This window comes from Dendrobates tinctorius, unplaced genomic scaffold, assembly GCF_039654945.1.
Source record: "Dendrobates tinctorius isolate UK_male_01 unplaced genomic scaffold, ASM3965494v1 ptg000275l, whole genome shotgun sequence".
Classification (NCBI taxonomy): Eukaryota; Metazoa; Chordata; class Amphibia; order Anura; family Dendrobatidae; genus Dendrobates; species Dendrobates tinctorius.
In genome coordinates this window covers 1,540,338-1,567,390 of record NW_027361942.1, presented here as the reverse complement: position 1 = coordinate 1,567,390, position 27,053 = coordinate 1,540,338, and the positions used below count along the sequence as shown (strand labels likewise).

The 27,053-nt window shown below is 44.0% G+C and overlaps 1 protein-coding gene across 2 annotated transcripts in view; it reads left to right on the top strand.

Annotated features, from left to right (window-relative positions):
* The window catches only part of DNHD1 (dynein heavy chain domain 1), a 185,293-nt gene that overhangs the window by 8,642 nt on the left and 149,598 nt on the right, over positions 1–27,053 (top strand). For both annotated transcript variants that reach the window (XM_073559822.1, XM_073559821.1), the window contains exons 2-3: positions 5,335–5,484; positions 5,688–5,870. In XM_073559822.1, coding sequence (XP_073415923.1) covers positions 5,335–5,484; positions 5,688–5,870 — 333 coding nt within the window. The remainder of the gene's footprint in view (positions 1–5,334; positions 5,485–5,687; positions 5,871–27,053) is intronic.

Sequence of the window (27,053 nt, the reverse complement as noted above, 5' to 3'; positions counted from 1 at the left end):
GTACTCTGGGGTGTAATTCATCTGGACCTGGAGACTTGAATTCATTTAGGCTAGCTAAGTGTTTCCTCACTATCTTTCTGTTTATAGATATCCTGGATTCTTCTATTCCCTTAATAGGACAGTGAATAACAGTTGATGTTACATTTCCTTTCTGAGAGAAAACAGATGCAAAATAGGAATTTAAAAGTTCAGCCTTCTCAACATCCTGTCTTACCATTTCATCATTTTCATCCTGTAAAAATCCTATAGCATCTTTGACTTTTCTTTTACTTTTGACATATCCCCAAAATCCTTTATTATTGCTTTTGACATCTCTTGCAAGCCTCAATTCATTTTCAGCTTTAGCTAATCTGATTTGTGCCCTGCAGGTTCTGCAGACAGCATTATATTCTTCTTTAGATATGCCTCCCTCTTTCCATTTTATAAACATTTTTTTCTTCCTTTTTAGCATGTGCTTAAGTTCTGTGTTCATCCATCCTGGTTTCCTTAACTGCTTCCTATTCTTCCCTCTTTTCGGAATTGTTAACAACTGTGCTTTGAGAATTTCATTTTTCAAGATTTCCCATCCTTCCTGGACATTTTTGTCTTTAAGGATATCCAGCCATTGGATTCCTCCAATTCTCTTTCTGAATCCCTTAAAATCTGCCTTTCTGAAATCTAACCTTGACGTCTGAGTCTTCACAGGTCTTCCGCCTCTAGTTATCCAAAATTCTAAAAGGAGTGCAGGGACACTGGCTCAGGGGAGCTTAGGAGGTCTCCATGTCCCCATTCCCTATCGCAGGGCCCACCATTGTTAAAGTTTCCCAGGTTCCCCCTTTATTATTTAAATTCGCCGTACTGGAGGCGGGGTTTCCAGATTTTATGTATATAACGTGTAATACCCAAATTCGCCAGGTGGAGGCGGCGTATCCACCTGCACGTTTTATTATTTAAATGCGCCCCACTGGAGGCGGTGTATCCAGGGTCACGTGTGTCATATGGGTTCGCCTTGCGGAAACATCTGCGTCCTGACACACGTGATCATGACAACAACCTTCCGTAACCACTCCAACCTTATACCCATTCACCCAGCCCCCACTTCCCCAGTCCCACTAACAGGAGCTCTGTGGAACCCTCGCTCTGTCTGCAACAAGCTTTCCTACATCCATGATCTTTTTGTTACTACCAAACTTTCCTTCCTCGCCATCACCGAAACCTGGCTTACCGCTACTGACACAGCCTCTCCTGCTGCACTTTCATATGGTGGCTTCCACCTTTCTCACACCCCCTGCCCCAGCAGCAAACATGGCGGAGGAGTTGGTTTTCTCCTGTCAGATACCTGCTCCTTCACCCCAATCCCACTGCCACCCTCTGTTACCCTCCCTTCCTTTGAGGTGCACTCTGTGCGCATCTATTCCCCCTCCAACCTCCAACTGGCTGTCATCTACCGCCCCCCAGGGCCAGCCACCACCTTCTTTGACCACTTTACCACCTGGCTACTTCATTTCCTTTCCGCGGACATCCCTACTATCATCATGGGCGACTTTACCATCCCCATTGACACTTCCCTCTCAGCTGCCACTAAACTTCCATCTCTCACTTCCTCCTTCGGCCTCACTCAATGGTCTTCTACAGCCACCCACAAAGATGGCCACACACTGGACCTCATCTTCACCCGCCTCTGCTCCCTAACTCACCTCTTCCTCTCTCTGACCACAATCTTCTCACATTCTCTTCCCTCTCCACTTCATGTCTACAATCCCCACCCCACAAACTTTCACACCCTTGCAGAAATCTTAAACACCTTGACCTACACTCATTCTCTGAATCCTCCTCCCTCTCACAGATATAAGTTCCTTACACAATGCGGATGACGTTGCTGCTCTATATAACACCACAATAGCTGTAGCTTTGGAATCTGCTGCCCCACTTACACATACCAAAGCTCGCAAAATCAACAGACAGCCCTGGCACACCAGCCTGACCAAAGAACTGAGGCGAGCTTCCAGGGCTGCTGAGCGCAGATGGAAAAGATCCCACTCCAACGAGCACTTCATCGCATTCAAACAGTCCCTCACTACTTTCAAGACCACACTCACCACAGCTAAACAAACCTACTTCTCATCTCTTATATCCTCCCTGTCTCACAACCCTAAACAGTTATTCAACACCTTCAATTCTCTCCTCCGTCCCCCAGCACCTCCTCCCTCCCCACTCATCTCAGCTGAAGACTTTGCCTCATCTTTCAAGCAGAAGATTGATAACATCAGAGACAGTTTTGGTCAACAACCCCAGAGCCCCTCGTCTCGATTTCCCAGCCCTCCACCTCCAAAACCAACTTCTCCACCATTACAGAAGATCGACTCTCCACTCTACTCTCAAGATCACATCTCACCACCTGTGCACTTGACCCGATCCCATCCCACTTCATCCCAAACCTCACCACAATCTTCATCCCAACCCTAACCCATCTCTTCAACCTATCACTAACAACTGGTGTTTTCCCCTCAAGCTTTAAACATGCCTCCATCACACCTATCCTCAAAAAGCCCTCTCTTGACCCATCCTCTGTATCTAGCTATCGCCCTATATCACTTCTCCCCTATGCCTCCAAGCTACTGGAACAACACGTCTACCTTGAACTGTCCTCCCATCTCTCTTCTTGCTCCCTCTTCGACCGCTTACAATCTGGCTTCCGGTCACACCACTCCACTGAAACTGCCCTTACTAAGGTAACCAATGACCTCTTAACCGCCAAGAGCAAGCGACACTACTCTGTCCTCCTCCTCCTGGACCTGTCGGCTGCCTTTGACACAGTGGACCATTCCCTATTATTACAGACCCTCTCATCCCTTGGCATCACAGACTTGGCCCTATCCTGGATCTCATCATACCTAACTGACCGGACATTCAGCGTCTCCCACTCACACACCACCTCCTCACCTCGCCCCCTATCTGTCAGAGTCCCACAAGGTTCAGTCCTAGGACCCCTGCTCTTCTCCATTTACACCTTTGGCTTGGGACAGCTCATAGAATCTCATGGCTTTCAGTATCATCTCTATGCTGATGACACACAGTTCTACATCTCTGGACCAGATATCACCTCCCTACTAACCAGAATCCTTCAATGTCTGTCCACTATTTCATCCTTCTTCTCTACCAGATTTCTGAAACTTAACATGGACAAAACAGAATTCATCATCTTTCCCCCATCTCACGTGTCCCCCCCAACGAACCTATCCATTACAGTAAATGGCTGCCCACTTTCCCCAGTCCCACAAGCTCGCTGCCTTGGGGTAATCCTTGACGCTGGTCTCTCCTTCAAACCACATATCCAAGCCCTTTCCACTTCCTTCCGACTTCAACTCAAAAATATTTCACGAATCCGTTCATTCCTCAACCAAAAATCTGCAAAAACCCTAGTCCATGCTCTCATCATCTCTCGCCTTGACTACTGCAACCTCCTGCTCAGCGGCCTCCCCTCGAACACTCTCGCACCCCTCCAATCTATTCTAAACTCTGCTGCCCGACTAATCCACCTGTCCCCCCACTATTCCCCAGCTTCTCCCCTCTGTCAATCCCTTCACTGGCTCCCCATTGCCCAGAGACTCCAGTACAAAACCCTAACCATGACATACAAAGCCATCCACAACCTGTCTCCTCCATACATCTGTGAACTCGTCTCCCGGTACTTTCCGGCACGCAACCTCCGATCCTCACAAGATCTCCTTCTCTACTCCCCTCTTATCTCCTCTTCCCACAATCGCATACAAGATTTCTCTCGCGCATCACCCCTACTCTGGAACTCTCTACCACAACATATCAGACTCTCACCTACCATCGAAACCTTCAAAAAGAGCCTGAAGACCCACCTCTTCCGACAAGCCTATAACCTGCAGTAACCACCGATTGACCAAACCGCTGCATGACCAGCTCTACCCTCGGCTATTGTATTCTCACCCATCCCTTGTAGATTGTGAGCCTTCGCGGGCAGGGTCCTCTCTCCTCCTGTACCAGTTATGACTTGTATTGTTTAACATTATTGTACTTGTTTTTATTATGTATACCCCTCCTTACATGTAAAGCGCCATGGAATAAATGGCGCTATAACAATAAATAATAATAATAATAATAATAAAGCTGGGACGCTTGATTAGGGAGGTGTCACATGCCCGGAGAACCAGCTACCCAAAGCTGTGCTGAAGGACCCATTGTCCTGGGAAGGTTCTCCTCCCCTTTATCAACATGTCACATCTGCGACTGAGAGTAAGTTTCTTATTTTAATCCCTTTTATTTGTAACTCTCTGTGCATATTGTATTTTGTCTCCTTTTGTAATATCGACTACTTATCGTGGGTGCAGTTCTTTAATGAGAAAGTTCCTGAGCAACCCCTATAGTTGCTGTTCGGTGGTTTGTAGGGTGTCACTGTATGTTGCCACGCTCCGTCTTGAGTCTGTTATGACTATTCCTGTATCCTGTGTCCCGTTAGTTCAGTTTGTCTGTGTTCCAGTCACTGCGGCATCCTATTCCTGAAACTACGCTGCGGTATCTATACTGGAACCCTGGTCCCGGTGCAGCCAGTCCAGTGTCCATTGCTCGAGCTCCAGAAATCCACGGCTCTGAACAAGAACCTATCTTCTATACTCAAGCTGTCGGTACAGTCCATCAGTCTATGATTCTGGCTAGTCAGTGACCCCGTCACAGCTTCCCACATCAGGAAACCCGACTCCTGGGACGGTAGCTGCAGTATCAGCGCCTGCCTAAGTATGGCACCTGGAGGCTTCCTGCAGCCCTGTCTGTCTCCACCATCAGGAGCGCCAGTGAACGCCAGGTAGCCGCTTAGCTATGCCCCTTCCTAGGCAGGTCTGGCCCTGTGGCACAGTGGGTCCAAGAACCACATGGGCCACCTGCGAGGATAACAAAAATCCATACAAAAATAAAGTGCGAGACGGAAACTAGGGTATGTATTCATACACAATCCAGGGTTATTTTTTAGTACGGATTTTTAACCCAATAAAGATGGACTGATTTCCAATATTTTTACCATAAGCTGGAGCTCCCTGCTCCTTCTTCTCGATTTTTGGCGACATCTGTTCAGAACGTCGTGCCTTGCACACTGGATCGTTCTCGTCAGTGCCGAGCTGGCGTTGCCTCCATATCAGGTGATAGGCTACTCTGTGCCGTATCACAGAAAGTCCCAATAACGTACATGTGGAATAGTTAACGGGGTATGAAGACTTTAAGGCACTGCATGTGTGCATAATTCTATATACACCCCCTGTCCCATCACACACTTTGCACTTTTCTCTTGTTTTATATGTACAGAATATAAAGATGTTTTTATTTTCTTGAAAGAAAACAAAATATTGGAGGAAAGAACTTGGGATGAATGAAGAAGACGAGAGACGAGTGCAGCTGGAGTGTGAGGAGCTGGGCCGAGTCAAGGAGAGAGTGAGGGCCCGGCTGATCAGACTGCGGGGCCAGAGACAGAGCGACCTGGACCAGGTGAGAGGGGACCTGACGTCACAGCATAGTGCCATCATCATGGGTTGTGTACTCCATAGTTGTATACCTGTTGTTGATATTGTACCTTCCATCACAAATCGGCGTCCCCACCATCTCAACACCATGGTCCACCTCATCGTCACATCTGTGTTCCCCATATGTACTAGTCTAAGCCAATTGCTCCTGTGTGTCCTCCGTCCCAGGCTTGTTTCCAGTGGGCTGCTGTCCAGAAAGAACTGAGAATTTTGGATGTGGAGGAAATCCGGAGCTACCGCATCCCCCCGGCCCCTGTCGTGATGGTCACTGATGTCCTCTGTACAGTGTTTGGACGAGAACAAGGGTGGGAAAATGCCAAACTGCTCATTGGAAAAGACAATTTTTATCAGGTCAGAATATGGGGAACAGATATAGGGGGTTAAGCTGAAAGCGCATACAGCAATGGACAACATTTTCCTCCGATATATGAGCTCTACGTATAGTCACCAATGGTAGTATTGCACGAAGCAGGAACAGCCTGGTGTCTCACCGACTGTAGGACTGAGGAGAGGCAGGAACAGTCTGATGTTTCACCAACTGTAGGACTGAGGAGAGACAAGAATGGTCAGGTATGTTGCCGACTGAGTAGAGGCAGTAATGGTCAGGTTTCTCACTGACTGTAAGACTGAGGAGAGACAGGAATGGTCAGGTGTCTCGCCGACTGTAGGACTGAGGACAGACAGGAATGGTCTGGTGTCTCACCAACTGTAGTACTGAGGAGAGACAGGAATAGTCTGGTGTCTCACCAACTGTAGGACTGAGGACAAACAGGAATGGTCTGGCGTCTCACCAACTGTAGGACTGAGGAGAGACAGGAATGGTCTGGTGTCTCACCAACTGTAGGACTGAGGACAGACAGGAATGGTCTGGCGTCTCACCAACTGTAGGACTGAGGAGAGACAGGAATGGTCTGGTGTCTCACCAACTGTAGGACTGAGGACAGACAGGAATGGTCTGGCGTCTCACCAACTGTAGGACTGAGGACAGACAGGAATGGTCTGGCGTCTCACCAACTGTAGGACTGAGGAGAGACAGGAATGGTCTGGTGTCTCACCAACTGTAGGACTGAGGAGAGACAGGAATGGTCTGGTATCTCACCAACTGTAGGACTGAGGACAGACAGGAATGGTCTGGTGTCTCACCAACTGTAGGACTGAGGACAGACAGGAATGGTCTGGCGTCTCACCAACTGTAGGACTGAGGAGAGACAGGAATGGTCTGGTGTCTCACCAACTGTAGGACTGAGGACAGACAGGAATGGTCTGGCGTCTCACCAACTGTAGGACTGAGGACAGACAGGAATGGTCTGGCGTCTCACCAACTGTAGGACTGAGGAGAGACAGGAATGGTCTGGTGTCTCACCAACTGTAGGACTGAGGACAGACAGGAATGGTCTGGCGTCTCACCAACTGTAGGACTGAGGACAGACAGGAATGGTCTGGCGTCTCACCAACTGTAGGACTGAGGAGAGACAGGAATGGTCTGGTGTCTCACCAACTGTAGGACTGAGGAGAGACAGGAATGGTCTGGTATCTCACCAACTGTAGGACTGAGGACAGACAGGAATGGTCTGGTGTCTCACCAACTGTAGGACTGAGGACAGACAGGAATGGTCTGGCATCTCACCAACTGTAGTACTGAGGAGAGACAGGAATGGTCTGGTGTCTCACCAACTGTAGGACTGAGGACAGACAGGAATGGTCTGGTGTCTCACCAACTGTAGGACTGAGGACAGACAGGAATGGTCTGGCGTCTCACCAACTGTAGGACTGAGGAGAGACAGGAATGGTCTGGCGTCTCACCAACTGTAGGACTGAGGAGAGACAGGAATGGTCTGGTGTCTCACCAACTGTAGGACTGAGGACAGACAGGAATGGTCTGGCGTCTCACCAACTGTAGGACTGAGGAGAGACAGGAATGGTCTGGTGTCTCACCAACTGTAGGACTGAGGACAGACAGGAATGGTCTGGCGTCTCACCAACTGTAGGACTGAGGAGAGACAGGAATGGTCTGGTGTCTCACCAGCTGTAGGACTGAGAAATCCAAAGGGAGTTCGTAGCTATATTCCGCGCTGCCGCTTTAGACAAATTCCAGGAGAATGCTGTATGATTGCAGTGGTTTTATTCTACGCATTTCAGGGGTCTCATGCCCCCTTCATCAGGAAATACCACAAAATACATACAGGTATCACAGACATAAATAGGTTTGGAAGGACGCTGGATTTCAAAAAAATGAGCGCCAGCAAGTCAGATGGTGCAGTGTCAAAGTTCAATGACACCACATGGTTAACAGTTCACCTAGGATATATTACAAAAGTATGCGTATTTTAGAAGATTTTTTGATTAAATTTACATTTCCCAAAAGAGATAATAAAGTCAAATTTATGATTTTAACATTGAAAAAAACTGAAAGAAAAAAGAAAGAACCGATCATCTGCTCAGGTGGACATGAACCTGCAAAAAAGGGGTTATTCCTGTTCAGAGGTGGATGCCTTACAAGAGGACTACCGTATGGAAGCAGCTAGCTACTTTTTGTCAAGGAAAGCATTGCAATCTTTCTAAAAAAAAGGGGGGAGAAAATAAAAGCATAATTTTAATTCTTTACCAATAAAAAATATAATATAATTTTAGTTAAATGCTGAAAAAATAAATATGAAGTTATTTTTAAGTAAAAAAAGGGAAAATGGGTTTAAAAGATGCTAGATGCAGCAACACACTAGAAACTGTACAGCAGCAGCTCAGAATGAGAACAAAATAGATTCATTGCTTCATTGGTACAAGGATCGTGGGCAAATTTTAAATTTAGCATGAGGCACATAAAAAAGGGGTTAATATATCAGTGACAGCAACACACAGGAAGCTGTACAGGAGCCCACTACTGCTCAAAGTAAAAGCGCAGGATAAACCTGCAAAGTGAAGGAGTGGCTTCATTAAAGATAAGATCACAGGCGGCTTTTGTGTTCAACACATGACACATAAGTCTTTTCACTGCACAGGAGAGGCAGTAACATTCCTATACTGCTCACTAATCGCTATGGCTCAGCAGTATGGAGATAACAGCTGAGGGAAGGAAGAACAAAGTCATTCTTTCATGTCTGACTAGTAGAATTAGTAACACTTACCCGGGCTTAATTAAAGAAGAAAGGAACTCTTCAGAATATGCAAATAACAGAGATAATGTTTAAGACAGGGGTGTGAAAGTGATTACTCCCAAGAGCAAAAGAAAAAAGGGGAACTAAACCGATACAAAGCGAGTTTCATTCCAAAGGAGGCTATGCAGGATTTTCATATACATAACTATTTTTTGGAGTTAACGCAAAAACTATATGTGAGCAAATCCATAAATAGTTAAAAAATATAAATAAAATAGAAATAGATGAATATGCATTAAACCAAGGAAGCACAGTATTGTGAAATTAATTATAAATATAAATATAAAACTGCATTAGTATAAAAATATAAAAATATAAAAACCACAAGGCGGGGACTGAATAATTAGGTGAAAATTATCAAAAAGGGCAACTATCACAAATAATGCATATAAAATTTTAAATAGAAAAAAGAAATTATCGCAAAGATCTCAAAAACCATCTATACACATGGTCAATTTTTTTCATAGGTTGCAGAGCATGTGAATATAGATATAAACAAAAATTCCACTGTCCAAGTAAAAACCTCAGTTATTTCATTTAGACCCTGTGGTTTCAGACTCCCTAATTTGTAGATCCAATAGGCTTCCTTTCTATTTAGTTTCGTAGATCTGTTCGGTGCACATTTAGGTATATGATCGATAGGGCTAATTTTTAATAGTTTCGAATTCTTATCATGTACCAAGGCGTAATGTCTGGACAGCCCATGAGTAAGCAGGCCTTTTTTAATATTATGCCGATGGGAGTTCAATCTGAGGTGTAGGGGTTGTGTGGTCCTCCCCACATATTGCTTACCACAGGGACATTCAATGACATAAATGACAAAGTCAGAGTTACAGTTTAGAACAAAAGGGATCATAAATTTCTCTTTAGTTGAAAATGAAATTATATAATCAGCTTTATGATTTATATTAGAACAGCACAAGCAGTTCCTCGTGCCACATTTAAAGATTCCTTTAGTTGAATTCAGGGTATAACCACCAATGGGGCTAGCATGGGCTCTCAGGCGGCTAGGGGCTATTAGATCCTTGATTGTGGGGGCTCTACGGAATGTAACCCCGGGATTCCTTGGAAGGATATTGTTCAGAATGGGATCGTTCAGTAATATATGCCAATTCTTATGAAAAATTCTAAGAATTTCATTATGTTCAATGGAGAATTGCGTTATAAAATTCAATGAAAAGTTCTTATCAGTAATTACTTGCTCTTTAGGCTCCAGCAATGCTCTCTGATTTACTTTGAGAGAGTTTTTAAAGGCATTCTTAATTAAATGTGAAGGGTATTTTTGGGCAAAAAATCTTTTCTTTAAAATATTGGACTGATCTTTAAAGTCAGTATCCAATGAGCAGTTTTTTCTAATCCGGTGAAATTGATTATTAGGAATATTATTCAACCATTTGTTGTAGTGCCCACTATTAAAATGAATGTAGCCATTGGTGTCTACTTTTTAAAAAAATGTTTTGCTACATATTCTGTCTTCTTTGATAAAGAGTCTAATATCTAAAAAATTAATTAGAAGACTGTTATAAGCTGCTGTAAAAGAAAGATCCCAGTCATTACAATTTATTGTCTGAATAAAAGTTTCAACATTATTAGTAGAATTGTCCCAGATAAAAAATAGGTCATCAATGAATCTTTTATAAAAAATAATATTTTTGCTACAATTTTCATTCAAGATAAAAAAAATTTCAAAAATCCCCATAAAAAGGTTAGTGAAAGTAGGTGCTACCTTCGACAGAATGGTCTGGTGTCTCACCAACTGTAGGACTGAGGACAGACAGGAATGGTCTGGCGTCTCACCAACTGTAGGACTGAGGAGAGACCGGAATGGTCTGGTGTCTCACCAACTGTAGGACTGAGGAGAGACAGGAATGGTCTGGCGTCTCACCAACTGTAGGACTGAGGAGAGACAGGAATGGTCTGGTGTCTCACCGGCTGTAGGACTGAGGACAGACAGGAATGGTCTGGCGTCTCACCAACTGTAGGACTGAGGAGAGACAGGAATGGTCTGGCGTCTCACCAACTGTAGGACTGAGGAGAGACAGGAATGGTCTGGTGTCTCACCAACTGTAGGACTGAGGACAGACAGGAATGGTCTGGCGTCTCACCAACTGTAGGACTGAGGAGAGACAGGAATGGTCTGGCGTCTCACCAACTGTAGGACTGAGGAGAGACAGGAATGGTCTGGCGTCTCACCAACTGTAGGACTGAGGAGAGACAGGAATGGTCTGGTGTCTCACCAACTGTAGGACTGAGGACAGACAGGAATGGTCTGGCGTCTCACCAACTGTAGGACTGAGGAGAGACAGGAATGGTCTGGCGTCTCACCAACTGTAGGACTGAGGAGAGACAGGAATGGTCTGGTGTCTCACCAACTGTAGGACTGAGGAGAGACAGGAATGGTCTGGCGTCTCACCAACTGTAGGACTGAGGAGAGACAGAAATGGTCTGGTGTCTCACCAACTGTAGGACTGAGGACAGACAGGAATGGTCTGGCGTCTCACCAACTGTAGGACTGAGGAGAGACAGGAATGGTCTGGTGTCTCACCGGCTGTAGGACTGAGGACAGACAAGAATGGTCTGGCATCTCACCAACTGTAGGACTGAGGAGAGACAGGAATGGTCTGGTGTCTCACCAACTGTAGGACTGAGGAGAGACAGGAATGGTCTGGCGTCTCACCAACTGTAGGACTGAGGAGAGACAGGAATGGTCTGGCATCTCACCAACTGTAGGACTGAGGACAGACAGGAATGGTCTGGTGTCTCACCAACTGTAGGACTGAGGACAGACAGGAATGGTCTGGTGTCTCACCAACTGTAGGACTGAGGAGAGACAGGAATGGTCTGGCATCTCACCAACTGTAGGACTGAGGAGAGACAGGAATGGTCTGGCGTCTCACCAACTGTAGGACTGAGGACAGACAGGAATGGTCTGGCATCTCACCAACTGTAGGACTGAGGAGAGACAGGAATGGTCTGGCGTCTCACCAACTGTAGGACTGAGGAGAGACAGGAATGGTCTGGCGTCTCACCAACTGTAGGACTGAGGACAGACAGGAATGGTCTGGCGTCTCACCAACTGTAGGACTGAGGAGAGACAGGAATGGTCTGGCATCTCACCAACTGTAGGACTGAGGACAGACAGGAATGGTCTGGCATCTCACCAACTGTAGGACTGAGGAGAGACAGGAATGGTCTGGTGTCTCGCCGACTGTAGGACTTTAGAAAAGGCTATCTTAAGAGCAGCAAAAGCATCAACAGTCCCAGAAGAGCAAGAGGAAAAGTCAGTACCCTTCTTCGTCATATCAGTAAGAGGTTTGACTATGACTGAGAAGTTCTTAATGAACTTACAATAGTAATTAGGAAAGCCGAAGAACCTCTGTAAAGCTTTTTAGATTGGCAAGTTGTACCCAATCAAGGACGGCCTGTACCTTATCACGATCTATCTGAAAATCTTTAAATGACCCAAAAACTGAACTTGTTGCAGCTCATATTGACACTTCTCTACCTTGGCAAATAAATGATTGTCACGAAGAACTTGAAGCACCTGCCGAACATGCTACCGATGCTCCTCACGAGAACCTGAATAAATGTCATCCAAGTCTACCCTCTAAAAAAGAAGAAAAAAAAACTGCTGGAGCATTAGTGAAACTGAATGGAATCACCAAATGCTGAAAGTGACCCTCGGGTGTATTGTAGGCTGTCTTCCTTTCATCACTTTGTCAAACTTGTGTAAGGTTTTATGCACCTCTCAGATCTAGTTTAGACAACCACATGGCCCCCTCTAGTTGACTAAACAGATCAGGAATGAGAGTTAGTGGGTACGGATTATGTAGGGTAACCTTATTAATATCCTTAAAATCCAAGCACGGAAGCAAACTTCCATCTTTTTTCATAACAAAGAATAATCCTCATGTGAGCCATGGAGAGACTCTTGAGATTTAGGAAATTTGGCTGTTACGTGTTTCAGAACCACTCAGCACCCAGAATATGTTGTGCAGTTATATGTATGTATAATAGGTTCCATGTGAGATGCATGTCCCTAATGCATCTGTTCACAGGCTGCGCCCCTGGGCAGAGGGGACACGATATTCTCCTTTTGTCCGCCCTCCCCCCACCTTTGTAATTCCCACAGTAAACATCGGCAGGCTCCGGCCACCTGCGGCTTTTGTAATGCATGTCTGGCCTGCCGCTTTTCTATTGGCCGGCCCTCTGTATCTGTGTGATATATTCTGTGTCCTGTGAGTAAAGTGTTGTCAGACTGGAAATACATGGAGAAGCAGTGATCTTTTATATGCGCCCATGTAACCAAGGAATTCCAGCCAGCGTCATTCATTCAGACTCCAGCCAACGCAGAGCGGACCTCCGAAAACACGGGGTGGTGCTGAAAGAGGTACCCCAACTTGGTAGACCCCGTTACATTGGCCCCTGATATAAAGTGGATATCCCATTGAAATGACCTATGTGAGGGAAGATATTCACATTCAGTCTCAGAGAAAACATCCTGAATAAAATCTGGAAGAAGAGATCTCGTAGAGGTCAGGGATTTAGATAAACAACTGGAAAAACAAAAATTCCCCCAAGACTTAATCTCGCAACTCTCCCAATTGATGGTAGGATAGAGTTTCAACAAACAGTGCCTTGCCCGCTCTCATGCACACCTTCTCACACCCATGACTTGGGTAATGGGAGAATTATCAATTGCAGATACTTGAACAGGATGCCCAAAGTTGACACTGTACCCACACTCGATACCCAAATCACTGCCCATGAGATCTAAGGTGGAATCTGAGTCAACAAATGCAGAGGTGACTATTACTCCAGATTTGGTGACCAAAGACGCTTGTAAAAATCAACCAGTAGCCTGCATGCGAGATAACCTCAAACCTTTAGAAGCAGTGTCCTTACATATTAATTATTTCTTATTTTTCTCTTTACCTTGAAGAAATTCACTATTCCATCTGAAACTCTGAATCATTACATGACCTGTTCAACGCAGGTGATCCAAGTTCCTTCACTCCTTGAACTCTCCGCAGGCCCCATTCTGCATCGGTTCTCCTGCCTCAGTAGGATGAGAGGAAGAAGTCACTAAACTTCCCTCAAATGTGTCCTTATCCCTAAGACGTCTTTCTAAATGCACTGCCTGAGACATGGCCTCACTCAGGGACAACAAGGAGGGACTATAAACCATCACATATTGTGGCTAGAAAGACATGGCAGAATTGATTGTGGAGAGCTGGGTCGTTCCAGGAGGTCTCCACTGCCCAGCGTGTGACCTGAGAGCAGTAGTCCTCCACAACCTACAGATCATTGGTTCAGTAACATACTCTCTGCTACAGAGTATGCTGCAACAACAGCTTTATCGGAGTCATCATAAATGAGCCCCGGAGTTGAGAAAAAAGCGCCAACTGGGGAATCCTCAGGCAGAGAAAATGTCCAAGTTTGAGAATCTAAACAGAGCAACAACAGAACAACAAGACCTACTCGCTGACGGTCTCCTACGGATCAGGCAGGTTGGGGATGAAAAGACAACTTACTTGATGAGAGAAAGATGGAAAACTTCAGTCCCCGTAGAAGCAAAACAATTCTGGAAGCTGGATCAACCCCTCCTTCCATCCACATGTGATTGCATCTTGTTCTATGGATCTGGTGCCTCCTATTGTCTAGGGCGTGGGTGAGCTGGTATTTCTTTGTCTGCTATTTAATGAGATTATTACCAGCTGGGGGAAAGTATATAAAGCTGCACTCAAAAGTGATAGGGCAGACAAATGTAAACATCTGCTAGCCTAAAAGACTATAAAGGGTACTTCACACTAAACGAGATCGCTAGCGAGATTGATGAAACGTCACCAATTTTGTGACGCAACAGCAACCTCGCCAGCGATCTCGCTACGTGTGACACGCAGCGGCGACTGGTCCCCCCCGCTGCGATCTCACTGATCGCGCTTGAATGTCCTGGGCCATTTTTTGATTGTTGGTGTCCCGCTGGCCGGCATGCATCGCTGTGTTTGACGCCATAACAACGACGAGCGACCTCATTGAAGCACGTGTATCGTCAGAACAGCTGCTGTGTGACAAGGTCCCAACGACCGCCGAGGATCGCCGTATTGTTGCTGCGTCATTGAATAGATCTTCCTGTCTGACAGCTTACTAGTGACCATGTAGCGACGCTCCAGCGATCCTTACCAGGTCGTATCGTTCTCAGGATCGCTGGAGCGTCGCTATGTGTAACGGGACCCTGAGGCAGGGATAATAGATAATAAACACCAGTGAAAAGGTGGATTTGCTGTGACTCAGCGGATAGAGAGGCCGACCACAAAGCACCGGATCAAAGGTTCAAACCCAGACGCCTGACACATGCCACCTGTAGGACTGAGGAGAGACCGTATTGGTCATGTGTCTCACCGACTGTAGGACTGAGGAGAGACCGTATTGGTCATGTGTCTCACCGACTGTAGGGCTGAGGAGAGACCGTATTGGTCATGTGTCTCACCGACTGTAGGGCTGAGGAGAGACCGTATTGGTCATGTGTCTCACCGACTGTAGGACTGAGGAGAGACAGTATTGGTCATGTGTCTCACCGACTGTAGGACTGAGGAGAGACCGTATTGGTCATGTGTCTCACCGACTGTAGGACTGAGGAAAGACCGTATTGGTCATGTGTCTCACCGACTGTAGGACTGAGGAGAGACCGTATTGGTCATGTGTCTCACCGACTGTAGGGCTGAGGAGAGACCGTATTGGTCATGTGTCTCACCGACTGTAGGACTGAGGAGAGACAGTATTGGTCATGTGTCTCACCGACTGTAGGACTGAGGAGAGACCGTATTGGTCATGTGTCTCACCGACTGTAGGACTGAGGAGAGACAGTATTGGTCATGTGTCTCACCGACTGTAGGACTGAGGAGAGACCGTATTGGTCATGTGTCTCACCGACTGTAGGGCTGAGGAGAGACAGTATTGGTCATGTGTCTCACCGACTGTAGGACTGAGGAGAGACAGTATTGGTCATGTGTCTCACCGACTGTAGGACTGAGGAGAGACCGTATTGGTCATGTGTCTCAGCGACTGTAGGACTGAGGAGAGACAGTATTGGTCATGTGTCTCACCGACTGTAGGACTGAGGAGAGACCGTATTGGTCATGTGTCTCAGCGACTGTAGGACTGAGGAGAGACCGTATTGGTCATGTGTCTCACCGACTGTAGGGCTGAGGAGAGACAGTATTGGTCATGTGTCTCACCGACTGTAGGACTGAGGAGAGACAGTATTGGTCATGTGTCTCACCGACTGTAGGACTGAGGAGAGACAGTATTGGTCATGTGTCTCACCGACTGTAGGACTGAGGAGAGACAGTATTGGTCATGTGTCTCACCGACTGTAGGGCTGAGGAGAGACAGTATTGGTCATGTGTCTCACCGACTGTAGGACTGAGGAGAGACCGTATTGGTCATGTGTCTCAGCGACTGTAGGACTGAGGAGAGACAGTATTGGTCATTGTGATGAACAGCCCACCGCTGCCACCAAAACGCGACAGACAGCGGACCCTGTGTCACCAATATGTCACAATCCCACCACTGACACGGGTGTATCAGCGGACGGAGGGACGCGACGCACTGCTGGCACATGGCTATCACAGGCGCAGTGGGGCTTATCTTAGTTATCCCACCACTGGCACCATGTGACAAAAATACAGCAAGCTAATCTCGCTCTAACAATTTTCCGCAGGGGGTATTTTGGATGCCCCACCACTGCTAACAACTTTCCAAGAACTGCGGGGATTTATGTATATCCCACCTTCTCAGTTCCACTTTGGAACTCACAGCTCTCCGGCGCCCCCCTTAGGGTACCGTTACACGTAGCGACGCAACGATTCCGACAACGATATGATCTGGCTAAGATCGTTTGTGCATCACTAGTAAGCAGTCATACAGGCCGATCTTCATAACGACTAGTGTTGAGCATTCCGATACTGCAAATATCGGGTATCGGCCGATATTCGCTGTATCGGAATAGCGATACCAAGTACCAATATTTTTTCAATATCGGATACCGGAATCGGAAGTTCCCATAATGCAAAGAGCCACTGCTGTGGCTCTGATTGGCTGCCGAAATGACGTCATCATGATGCGCCGTCAGTTCGGGCCTTCCGGGGGGTCTATGCCGACTGCCCGGGGGTCTGTACCGGCCTGCCGGGGGGCTGTGCTGGCCTGCCGGTGGTCTGAGCGGACTGCCGGGGGATTGTACCGGCTTGTCGGTGGTCTGTGCCGACTGTCCGGGGGTCTGAGTGGACTGCCGGGGGGCTGTGCCGACCTGCCGGTGGTCTGTACCGACTGTCCGGGGGTCTGAGCGGACTGCCGGGGGTCTGTACCGGCCTGCCGGGGGGCTGTGCCGGCCTGTCGGTGGTCTGTGCCGACTGTCCGGGGGTCTGAGCGGACTGCCAGGGGTCTGTGCCGGCCTGCCGGGGGGCTGTGCCGGCCTGTCGGTGGTCTGTGCCGACTGTCCGGGGGTGTGAGCGGACTGCCGGGGGTCTGTACCGGCCTGCCGGGGGGCTGTGCTGGCCTGCCGGTGGTCTGTGCCGACTGTCCGGGGGTCTGAGCGGACTGCCGGGGGTCTGTACCTGCCTGCCGGGGGGCTGTGCCGGCTGCCAGAGGTCTGTGCCGACTGTCCGGGGGTCTGAACGGACTGCCGGGGGACTGTACCAGCCTGCCGGGGGGCTGTGCCGGCCTGCCGGTGGTCTGTGCCGACTGTCCGGGGGTGTGAGCGGACTGCCGGGGGGCTGTGGCGGCCTGCCGGTGTTCTGTGCAGGCTGCGGGGGTCTGTGCAGGCATCGTCCAATGGGACTACAAGTCCCATCGGGCGATGCCTGCTACCATGACGATGATTGACACATTAGCCAATGATGGGACAGTAGTAGTCCCATCATCCGGCCTATGTGTTGAATGTAAAAAAAAAAAAAAAAAATACATGCTACATACATACAACATATATACTGCATGCATGCAACATACATACTACATATATACCACATATATACTACATGCATGCAACATACATATATACTACATATATACTACATGCAACATGCATACTACATATATACCACATGCATGCAACATACATATATACATACTACATATATACTACATGCATGCAACATACATACTATATATATATATATATATATATACCACATGCATGCAACTTGCATACTACATATATACCACATATATACTGCATGCATGCAACATACATACTACATATATACTACATTCAACATACATACTACATACATACTACATATATACCACGTGCATGCAACATACATATATACATACTACATATATACTACATGCATGCAACATACATACTACATATATACTACATTCAACATACATACTACATACATACTACATATATACCACATGCATGCAACATACATATATACATACTACATATATACTACATGCATGCAACATACATACTACATATATACTACATTCAACATACATACTACATACATACTACATATATACCACATGCATGCAACATACATACTACATATATACCACATGCATGCAACTTGCATACTACATATATACTACATGCATGCAACATGCATATATACATACTACATATATACTACATGCATGCAACATGCATATATACATACTACATATATACTACATGCATGCAACATACATACTATATATATATATATACCACATGCATGCAACATACATACTACATACATACTACATATATACCACATGCATGCAACATGCATACTACATATATACCACATGCATGCAACATACATATATACATACTACATATATACTACATGCATGCAACATACATACTACATATATACTACATTCAACATACATACTACATACATACTACATATATACCACATGCATGTAACATACATACTACATATATACCACATGCATGCAACATGCATACTACATATATACTACATGCATGCAACATACATACTATATATATACTACATTCAACATACATACTACATACATACTACATATATACCACATGCATGCAACATGCATACTACATATATACCACATGCATGCAACATACATATATACATACTACATATATACTACATGCATGCAACATACATACTACATATATACTACATTCAACATACATACTACATACATACTACATATATACCACATGCATGTAACATACATACTACATATATACCACATGCATGCAACATGCATACTACATATATACTACATGCATGCTACATACATACTACATATATACTACATATATACCACATGCATGCAACATACATACTACATATATACCACATGCATGCACCATACATATATACTACATGCAACATACATACTACATATATACTACATGCAACATACATACTACATATATACTACATGCAACATACATACTACATATATACTACATATATACCACATGCATGCAACTTGCATACTACATATATACTACATATATACTACATTCAACATACATACTACATACATACTACATATATACCACATGCATGCAACATACATACTACATATATACCACATGCATGCACCATACATATATACTACATGCAACATACATACTACATATATACTACATGCAACATACATACTACATATATACTACATGCAACATACATACTACATATATACTACACATATACTACATGCATGCAACATACATATATACCACATGCATGCAACATGCATACTACATATATACCACATATATACTACATGCATGCAACATACATATATACTACATATATACTACATGCATGCAACATACATATATACTACATATATACTACATGCATGCAACATACATATATACTACATATATACCACATGCATGCAACATGCATACTACATATATACTACATATATACTACATGCATGCAACATACATACTGCATATATACTACATGCATGCAACATACATATATACTACATATATACTACATGCATGCTACATACATACAACATATATACTACATATATACTACATGCATGCAACATACATATATACTACATGCAACATACATACTACATATATACTACATGCATGCAACATACATATATACTACATATATACCACATGCATGCAACATGCATATATACTACATATATACCACATGCATGCAACATGCATATATACTACATATATGCAACATACATATATACTACATATATACCACATGCATGCAACATGCATACTACATATATACTACATATATACTACATGCATGCAACATGCATATATACTACATATATGCAACATACATATATACTACATATATACCACATGCATGCAACATGCATACTACATATATACTACATATATACCACATGCATGCAACATACATACAACATATATACTGCATGCAACATGCATACTACATATATACCACATGCATGCAACATACATACTACATACATACTACATGCATGCAACATGCATACTACATATATACCACATATATACTACATACATTCAACATACATACATACTACATATATACCACATGCATGCAACATACATACTACATATATACCACATGCATGCAACATGCATACTACATATATACCACATATATACTACATACATTCAACATACATACATACTACATATATACCACATGCATGCAACATACATACAACATATATACTGCATGCAACATGCATACTACATATATACTACATGCATGCAACATACATATATACTACATATATACTACATGCATGCTACATACATACAACATATATACTACATATATACTACATGCATGCAACATACATATATACTACATGCAACATACATACTACATATATACTACATGCATGCAACATACATATATACTACATATATACCACATGCATGCAACATGCATATATACTACATATATACCACATGCATGCAACATGCATATATACTACATATATGCAACATACATATATACTACATATATACCACATGCATGCAACATGCATACTACATATATACTACATATATACTACATGCATGCAACATACATATATACTACATATATACCACATGCATGCAACATACATACAACATATATACTGCATGCAACATGCATACTACATATATACCACATGCATGCAACATACATACTACATACATACTACATGCATGCAACATGCATACTACATATATACCACATATATACTACATACATTCAACATACATACATACTACATATATACCACATGCATGCAACATACATACTACATATATACCACATATACTACATGCATGCAACATAAATATATACTACATACAGTGGGGAAAAAAAGTATTTAGTCAGTCAGCAATAGTGCAAGTTCCACCACTTAAAAAGATGAGCGGCGTCTGTAATTTACATCATAGGTAGACCTCAACTATGGGAGACAAACTGAGAAAAAAAAATCCAGAAAATCACATTGTCTGTTTTTCTTTTCATTTTATTTGCATATTATGGTGGAAAATAAGTATTTGGTCAGAAACAAGCAATCAAGATTTCTGGCTCTCACAGACCTGTAACTTCTTCTTTAAGAGTCTCCTCTTTCCTCCACTCATTACCTGTAGTAATGGCACCTGTTTAAACTTGTTATCAGTATAAAAAGACACCTGTGCACACCCTCAAACAGTCTGACTCCAAACTCCACTATGGTGAAGACCAAAGAGCTGTCAAAGGACACCAGAAACAAAATTGTAGCCCTGCACCAGGCTGGGAAGACTGAATCTGCAATAGCCAACCAGCTTGGAGTGAAGAAATCAACTGTGGGAGCAATAATTAGAAAATGGAAGACATACAAGACCACTGATAATCTCCCTCGATCTGGTGCTCCACGCAAAATCCCACCCCGTGGGGTCAGAATGATCACAAGAACGGTGAGCAAAAATCCCAGAACCACGCGGGGGGACCTAGTGAATGAACTGCAGAGAGCTGGGACCAATGTAACAAGGCCTACCATAAGTAACACACTACGCCACCATGGACTCAGATCCTGCAGTGCCAGACGTGTCCCACTGCTTAAGCCTGTACATGTCCGGGCCCATCTGAAGTTTGCTAGAGAGCATTTGGATGATCCAGAGGAGTTTTGGGAGAATGTCCTATGGTCTGATGAAACCAAACTGGAACAGTTTGGTAGAAACACAACTTGTCGTGTTTGGAGGAAAAAGAATACTGAGTTGCATCCATCAAACACCATACCTATTGTAAAGCATGGTGGTGGAAACATCATGCTTTGGGGCTGTTTCTCTGCAAAGGGGCCAGGACGACTGATCCGGGTACATGAACGAATGAATGGGGCAATGTATCGTGAGATTTTGAGTGCAAACCTCCTTCCATCAGCAAGGGCATTGAAGATGAAACGTGGCTGGGTCTTTCAACATGACAATGATCCAAAGCACACCGCCAGGGCAACGAAGGAGTGGCTTCGTAAGAAGCATTTCAAGGTCCTGGAGTGGCCTAGCCAGTCTCCAGATCTCAACCCTATAGAAAACCTTTGGAGGGAGTTGAAAGTCTGTGTTGCCAAGCGAAAAGCCAAAAACATCACTGCTCTAGAGTAGATCTGCATGGAGGAATGGGCCAACATACCAACAACAGTGTGTGGCAACCTTGTGAAGACTTACAGAAAACGTTTGACCTCTGTCATTGCCAACAAAGGATATATCACAAAGTATTGAGATGAAATTTTGTTTCTGACCAAATACTTATTTTCCACCATAATATGCAAATAAAATGAAAAAAAAAACAGACAATATGATTTTCTGGATTTTTTTTGCTCAGTTTGTCTCCCATAGTTGAGGTCTACCTATGATGTAAATTACAGACGCCTCTCATCTTTTTAAGTGGTGGAACTTGCACTATTGCTGACTGACTAAATACTTTTTTTCCCCACTGTATATACCACATGCATGCAACATGCATACTACATATATACTACATGCAACATACATATATACTACATACACTCACTGGCCACTTTATTAGGTACACCATGCTAGTAAGGGGTTGGACCCCCTTTTGCCTTCAGAACTGCCTCAATTCTTCGTGGCAGAGATTCAACAAGGTGCTGGAAGCATTCCTCAGAGATTTTGGACCATATTGACATGATGGCATCACACAGTTGGCGCAGATTTGTCGGCTGCACATCCCTGATGCGAATCTCCCGTTCCACCACATCCAAAAGATGCTCTATTGGATTGAGATCTGGTGACTGAGGAGGCCATTTGAGTACAGTGAACTCATTGTCATGTTCAAGAAACCAATCTGAGATGATTCGAGCTTTATGACATGGCGCATTATCCTGCTGAAAGTAGCCATCAGATGTTGGGTACATTGTGGTCATAAAGGGATGGACATGGTCAGCAACAATACTCAGGTAGGCTGTGGCGTTGCAACGATGCTCAATTGGTACCAAGGGGCCCAAAGAGTGCCCAGAAAAAATTCCCCACACCATGACACCACCACCACCAGCCTGAACCGTTGATACAAGGCAGGATGGATCCATGCTTTCATGTTGTTTACGCCAAATTCTGACCCTACCATCCGAATGTCACAGCAGAAATCGAGACTCATCAGACCAGGCAACGTTTTTCCAATCTTCTACTGTCCAATTTCGATGAGCTTGTGCAAATTGTAGCCTCAGTTTCCTGTTCTTAGCTGAGAGGAGTGGTACCCGGTGTGGTCTTCTGCTGCTGTAGCCCATCTGCCTCAAAGTTCGACGCACTGTGCGTTCAGAGATGCTCTTCTGCCTACCTTGGTTGTAACGGGTGGCAATTTGAGTCACTGTTGCCTTTCTATCAGCTCGAACCAGTCTGCCCATTCTCCTCTGACCTCTGGCATCAACAAGGCATTTCCGGCCACAGAACTGCCGCTCACTGGATTTTTTTTCTTTTTCGGACCATTCTCTGTAAACCCTAGAGATGGTTGTGCGTGAAAATCCCAGTAGATCAGCAGTTTCTGAAATTCTCAGACCAGCCCTTCTGGCACCAACAATCATGCCACGTTCAAAGGCACTCAAATCACCTTTCTTCCCCATACTGATGCTCGGTTTGAACTGCAGGAGATTGTCTTGACCATGTCTACATGCCTAAATGCACTGAGTTGCCGCCATGTGATTGGCTGATTAGAAATTAAGTCTTAACACACAGTTGGACAGGTGTACCTAATAAAGTGGCCAGTGAGTGTATATACTACATGCAACATACATATTACATATATACTACATGCATGCAACATACATATATACTACATATATACTACATGCAACATACATATTACATATATACCACATATACTACATGCATGCAACATGCATACTACATATATACTACATGCATGCAACATGCATACTACATATATACTACATGCATGCAACATGCATACTACATATATACTACATGCATGCAACATACATACTACATATATACTACATGCATGCAACATACATACTACATATATACCACATGCATGCAACATACATATATACTACATGCAACATACATACTACATATATACCACATGCGTGCAACATACATACTACATACATACTGCATATATACTACAGTCATACAACATACATACATACTACATACATACTTCATATATACTACATACATACAACATACATACATACTACATACATACTTCATATATACTACATTCATACAACATGCATACTACATATATACTACATGCATGCAACATACATATTACATATATACCACATATACTACATGCATGCAACATGCATACTACATATATACCACATGCATGCAACATGCATACTACATATATATCACATGCATGCAACATACATATATACTACATGCATGCAACATACATACTTCATATATACTACATACATACAACATACATACATACTACATACATACTTCATATATACTACATACATACTACAACATATATACATACTACATACATACTACATATATACTACATTCATACAACATGCATACTACATATATACCACATGCATGCAACATGCATACTACATATATATCACATGCATGCAACATACATATATACTACATGCATGCAACATACATACTTCATATATACTACATACATACAACATACATACATACTACATACATACTTCATATATACTACATACATACAACATACATACATACTACATACATACTACATATATACTACATTCATACAACATGCATACTACATATATACTACATGCATGCAACATGCATACTACATATATACCACATATACTACATGCATGCAACATGCATACTACATATATACCACATGCATGCAACATGCATACTACATATATATCACATGCATGCAACATACATATATACTACATGCATGCAACATACATACTACATATATACCACATGCATGCAACATGCATACTACATATATACCACATATACTACATGCATGCAACATACATACTACATATATACTACATGCATGCAACATACATACTACATATATACCACATGCGTGCAACATACATACTACATATATACTACAGTCATACAACATACATACATACTACATACATACTTCATATATACTACATTCATACAACATACATACTACATATATACTACATGCATGCAACATACATATATACTACATATATACTACATGCATGCAACATACATACATACTACATATATACCACATGCATGCAACATGCATACTACATATATACTACATGCATGCAACATACATATATACTACATATATACTACATGCATGCAACATACATACATACTACATATATACCACATGCATACAACATGACTTGAATGGGACTTCCGGTATCGGAATCTGCGATACCCGATACTTTTTTCGTATCGGGCCGATGCCATCCGATCCGATATTTTAGGATATCGGATGGTATCGCTCAACACTAATAACGACGCATCAGCGATCAGCGATGTCACTAACGACCATGGCGATCGTTGGTACCATGTCACACACTGTCTATAATAGCGATTCAGACTTTGAATAGGCGTCCTTCAGCGCTATCTATATGAGTTGGGAGTTGCCAACGAGGTCGCTCGTCGTTGATAAGGGGCGTCAAACACAGCGATGCATGATGGTCAGCGTGACGCCAGCTATCAAAAAATGATCCTGAATGTTTGCGCACGATCAGCGACATCGCAGCAGGGAGCCGGTCGTTTCCGCGTGTCACACTTAGCGAGATCGCTAGCGATCTCGCCGTGTGTAACAGGGGCTTTACCCTCAGGTCAGTCAGGGAACTGCACCTAGGATAATTAGTCGCCGGACGGGCTGCTTGTTGTGCACGGGCAATTAGACTACTGCAGTAAGGGAATTATCAATGCTGTGGCCGCAGCCCCTCATTCAGCAATATAAGACCCTTCTGTACTGTCAGCTAGTCTCGCCAGCCGCACACACCACGCTGCCACCAGCCACGCTTTACTTAATCAAAGAGTTAATTAAGAGGGTCCGTGAGAAACCCCAAATTAGTAGCTATTACTAGAGTTGAGCGAAACGGGTCGAAAAAATTCAAAAGTCGCCGACTTTTGGCAAAGTCGGGTTTCATGAAACGAAACCCGACCCTAGGATGAGGTCGGCCACGAGGTCGGCGACTTACGCGCCAAAGTCGCGTTTCAAAAGTTTGTTTTGCGCTCTTTTTCAGCCAATCAGGATCCACGGACACTGTGGGCAACGTGATGACATAGGCACGGGTCACCACCATCTTTCAGAAGGGCATGCAAGTGATTGGCTTGCTTTGGTGGGCGTCACAGGGGGTATAAAAGGGCGTGCACGCCGACCGCCATCTTCTGCCGATCTTAGCATAGGGAGAGGTTGCTGCTGATTCTGTAGGGAGAGCGTTAGGCAGGGAAGAAGACAAAAAAACTGCTTCTGCTGCTAGCGATTTGGCCTGCACAACACACCAGTCACTGTGTGTGCAGTGCAAGGGGAGGCTATATAGTGGTGTATCAGTGGTGTTGGTTGTTGGGCTGCCTTCTAAGGCTTCCTGACACGCTGGCATTGCTGTTTACCCACTGCTCCGCAAACTGCTTTTTTAAAAGCAATCCAATCTCCCTTATCCTCTAGGAACTTTCGTCACAGCTGCGCCATCGAGCCTGTCACATAGCGCTCAGATATTCATTGGGCCTCAAACTGCTTAAGCAATCCCAATTTTTTTTTTTTTGTCCTGCTGAGAAGAAAAAAAACCTGCTTCTGCTGCTGATAGCAATTTGGCCTGCACAACACACCAGTCACTGTGTGTGCAGTGCAAGGGGAGGCTATATAGTGGTGTATCAGTGGTGTTGGTTGTTGGGCTGCCTTTTAAGGCTTCCTGA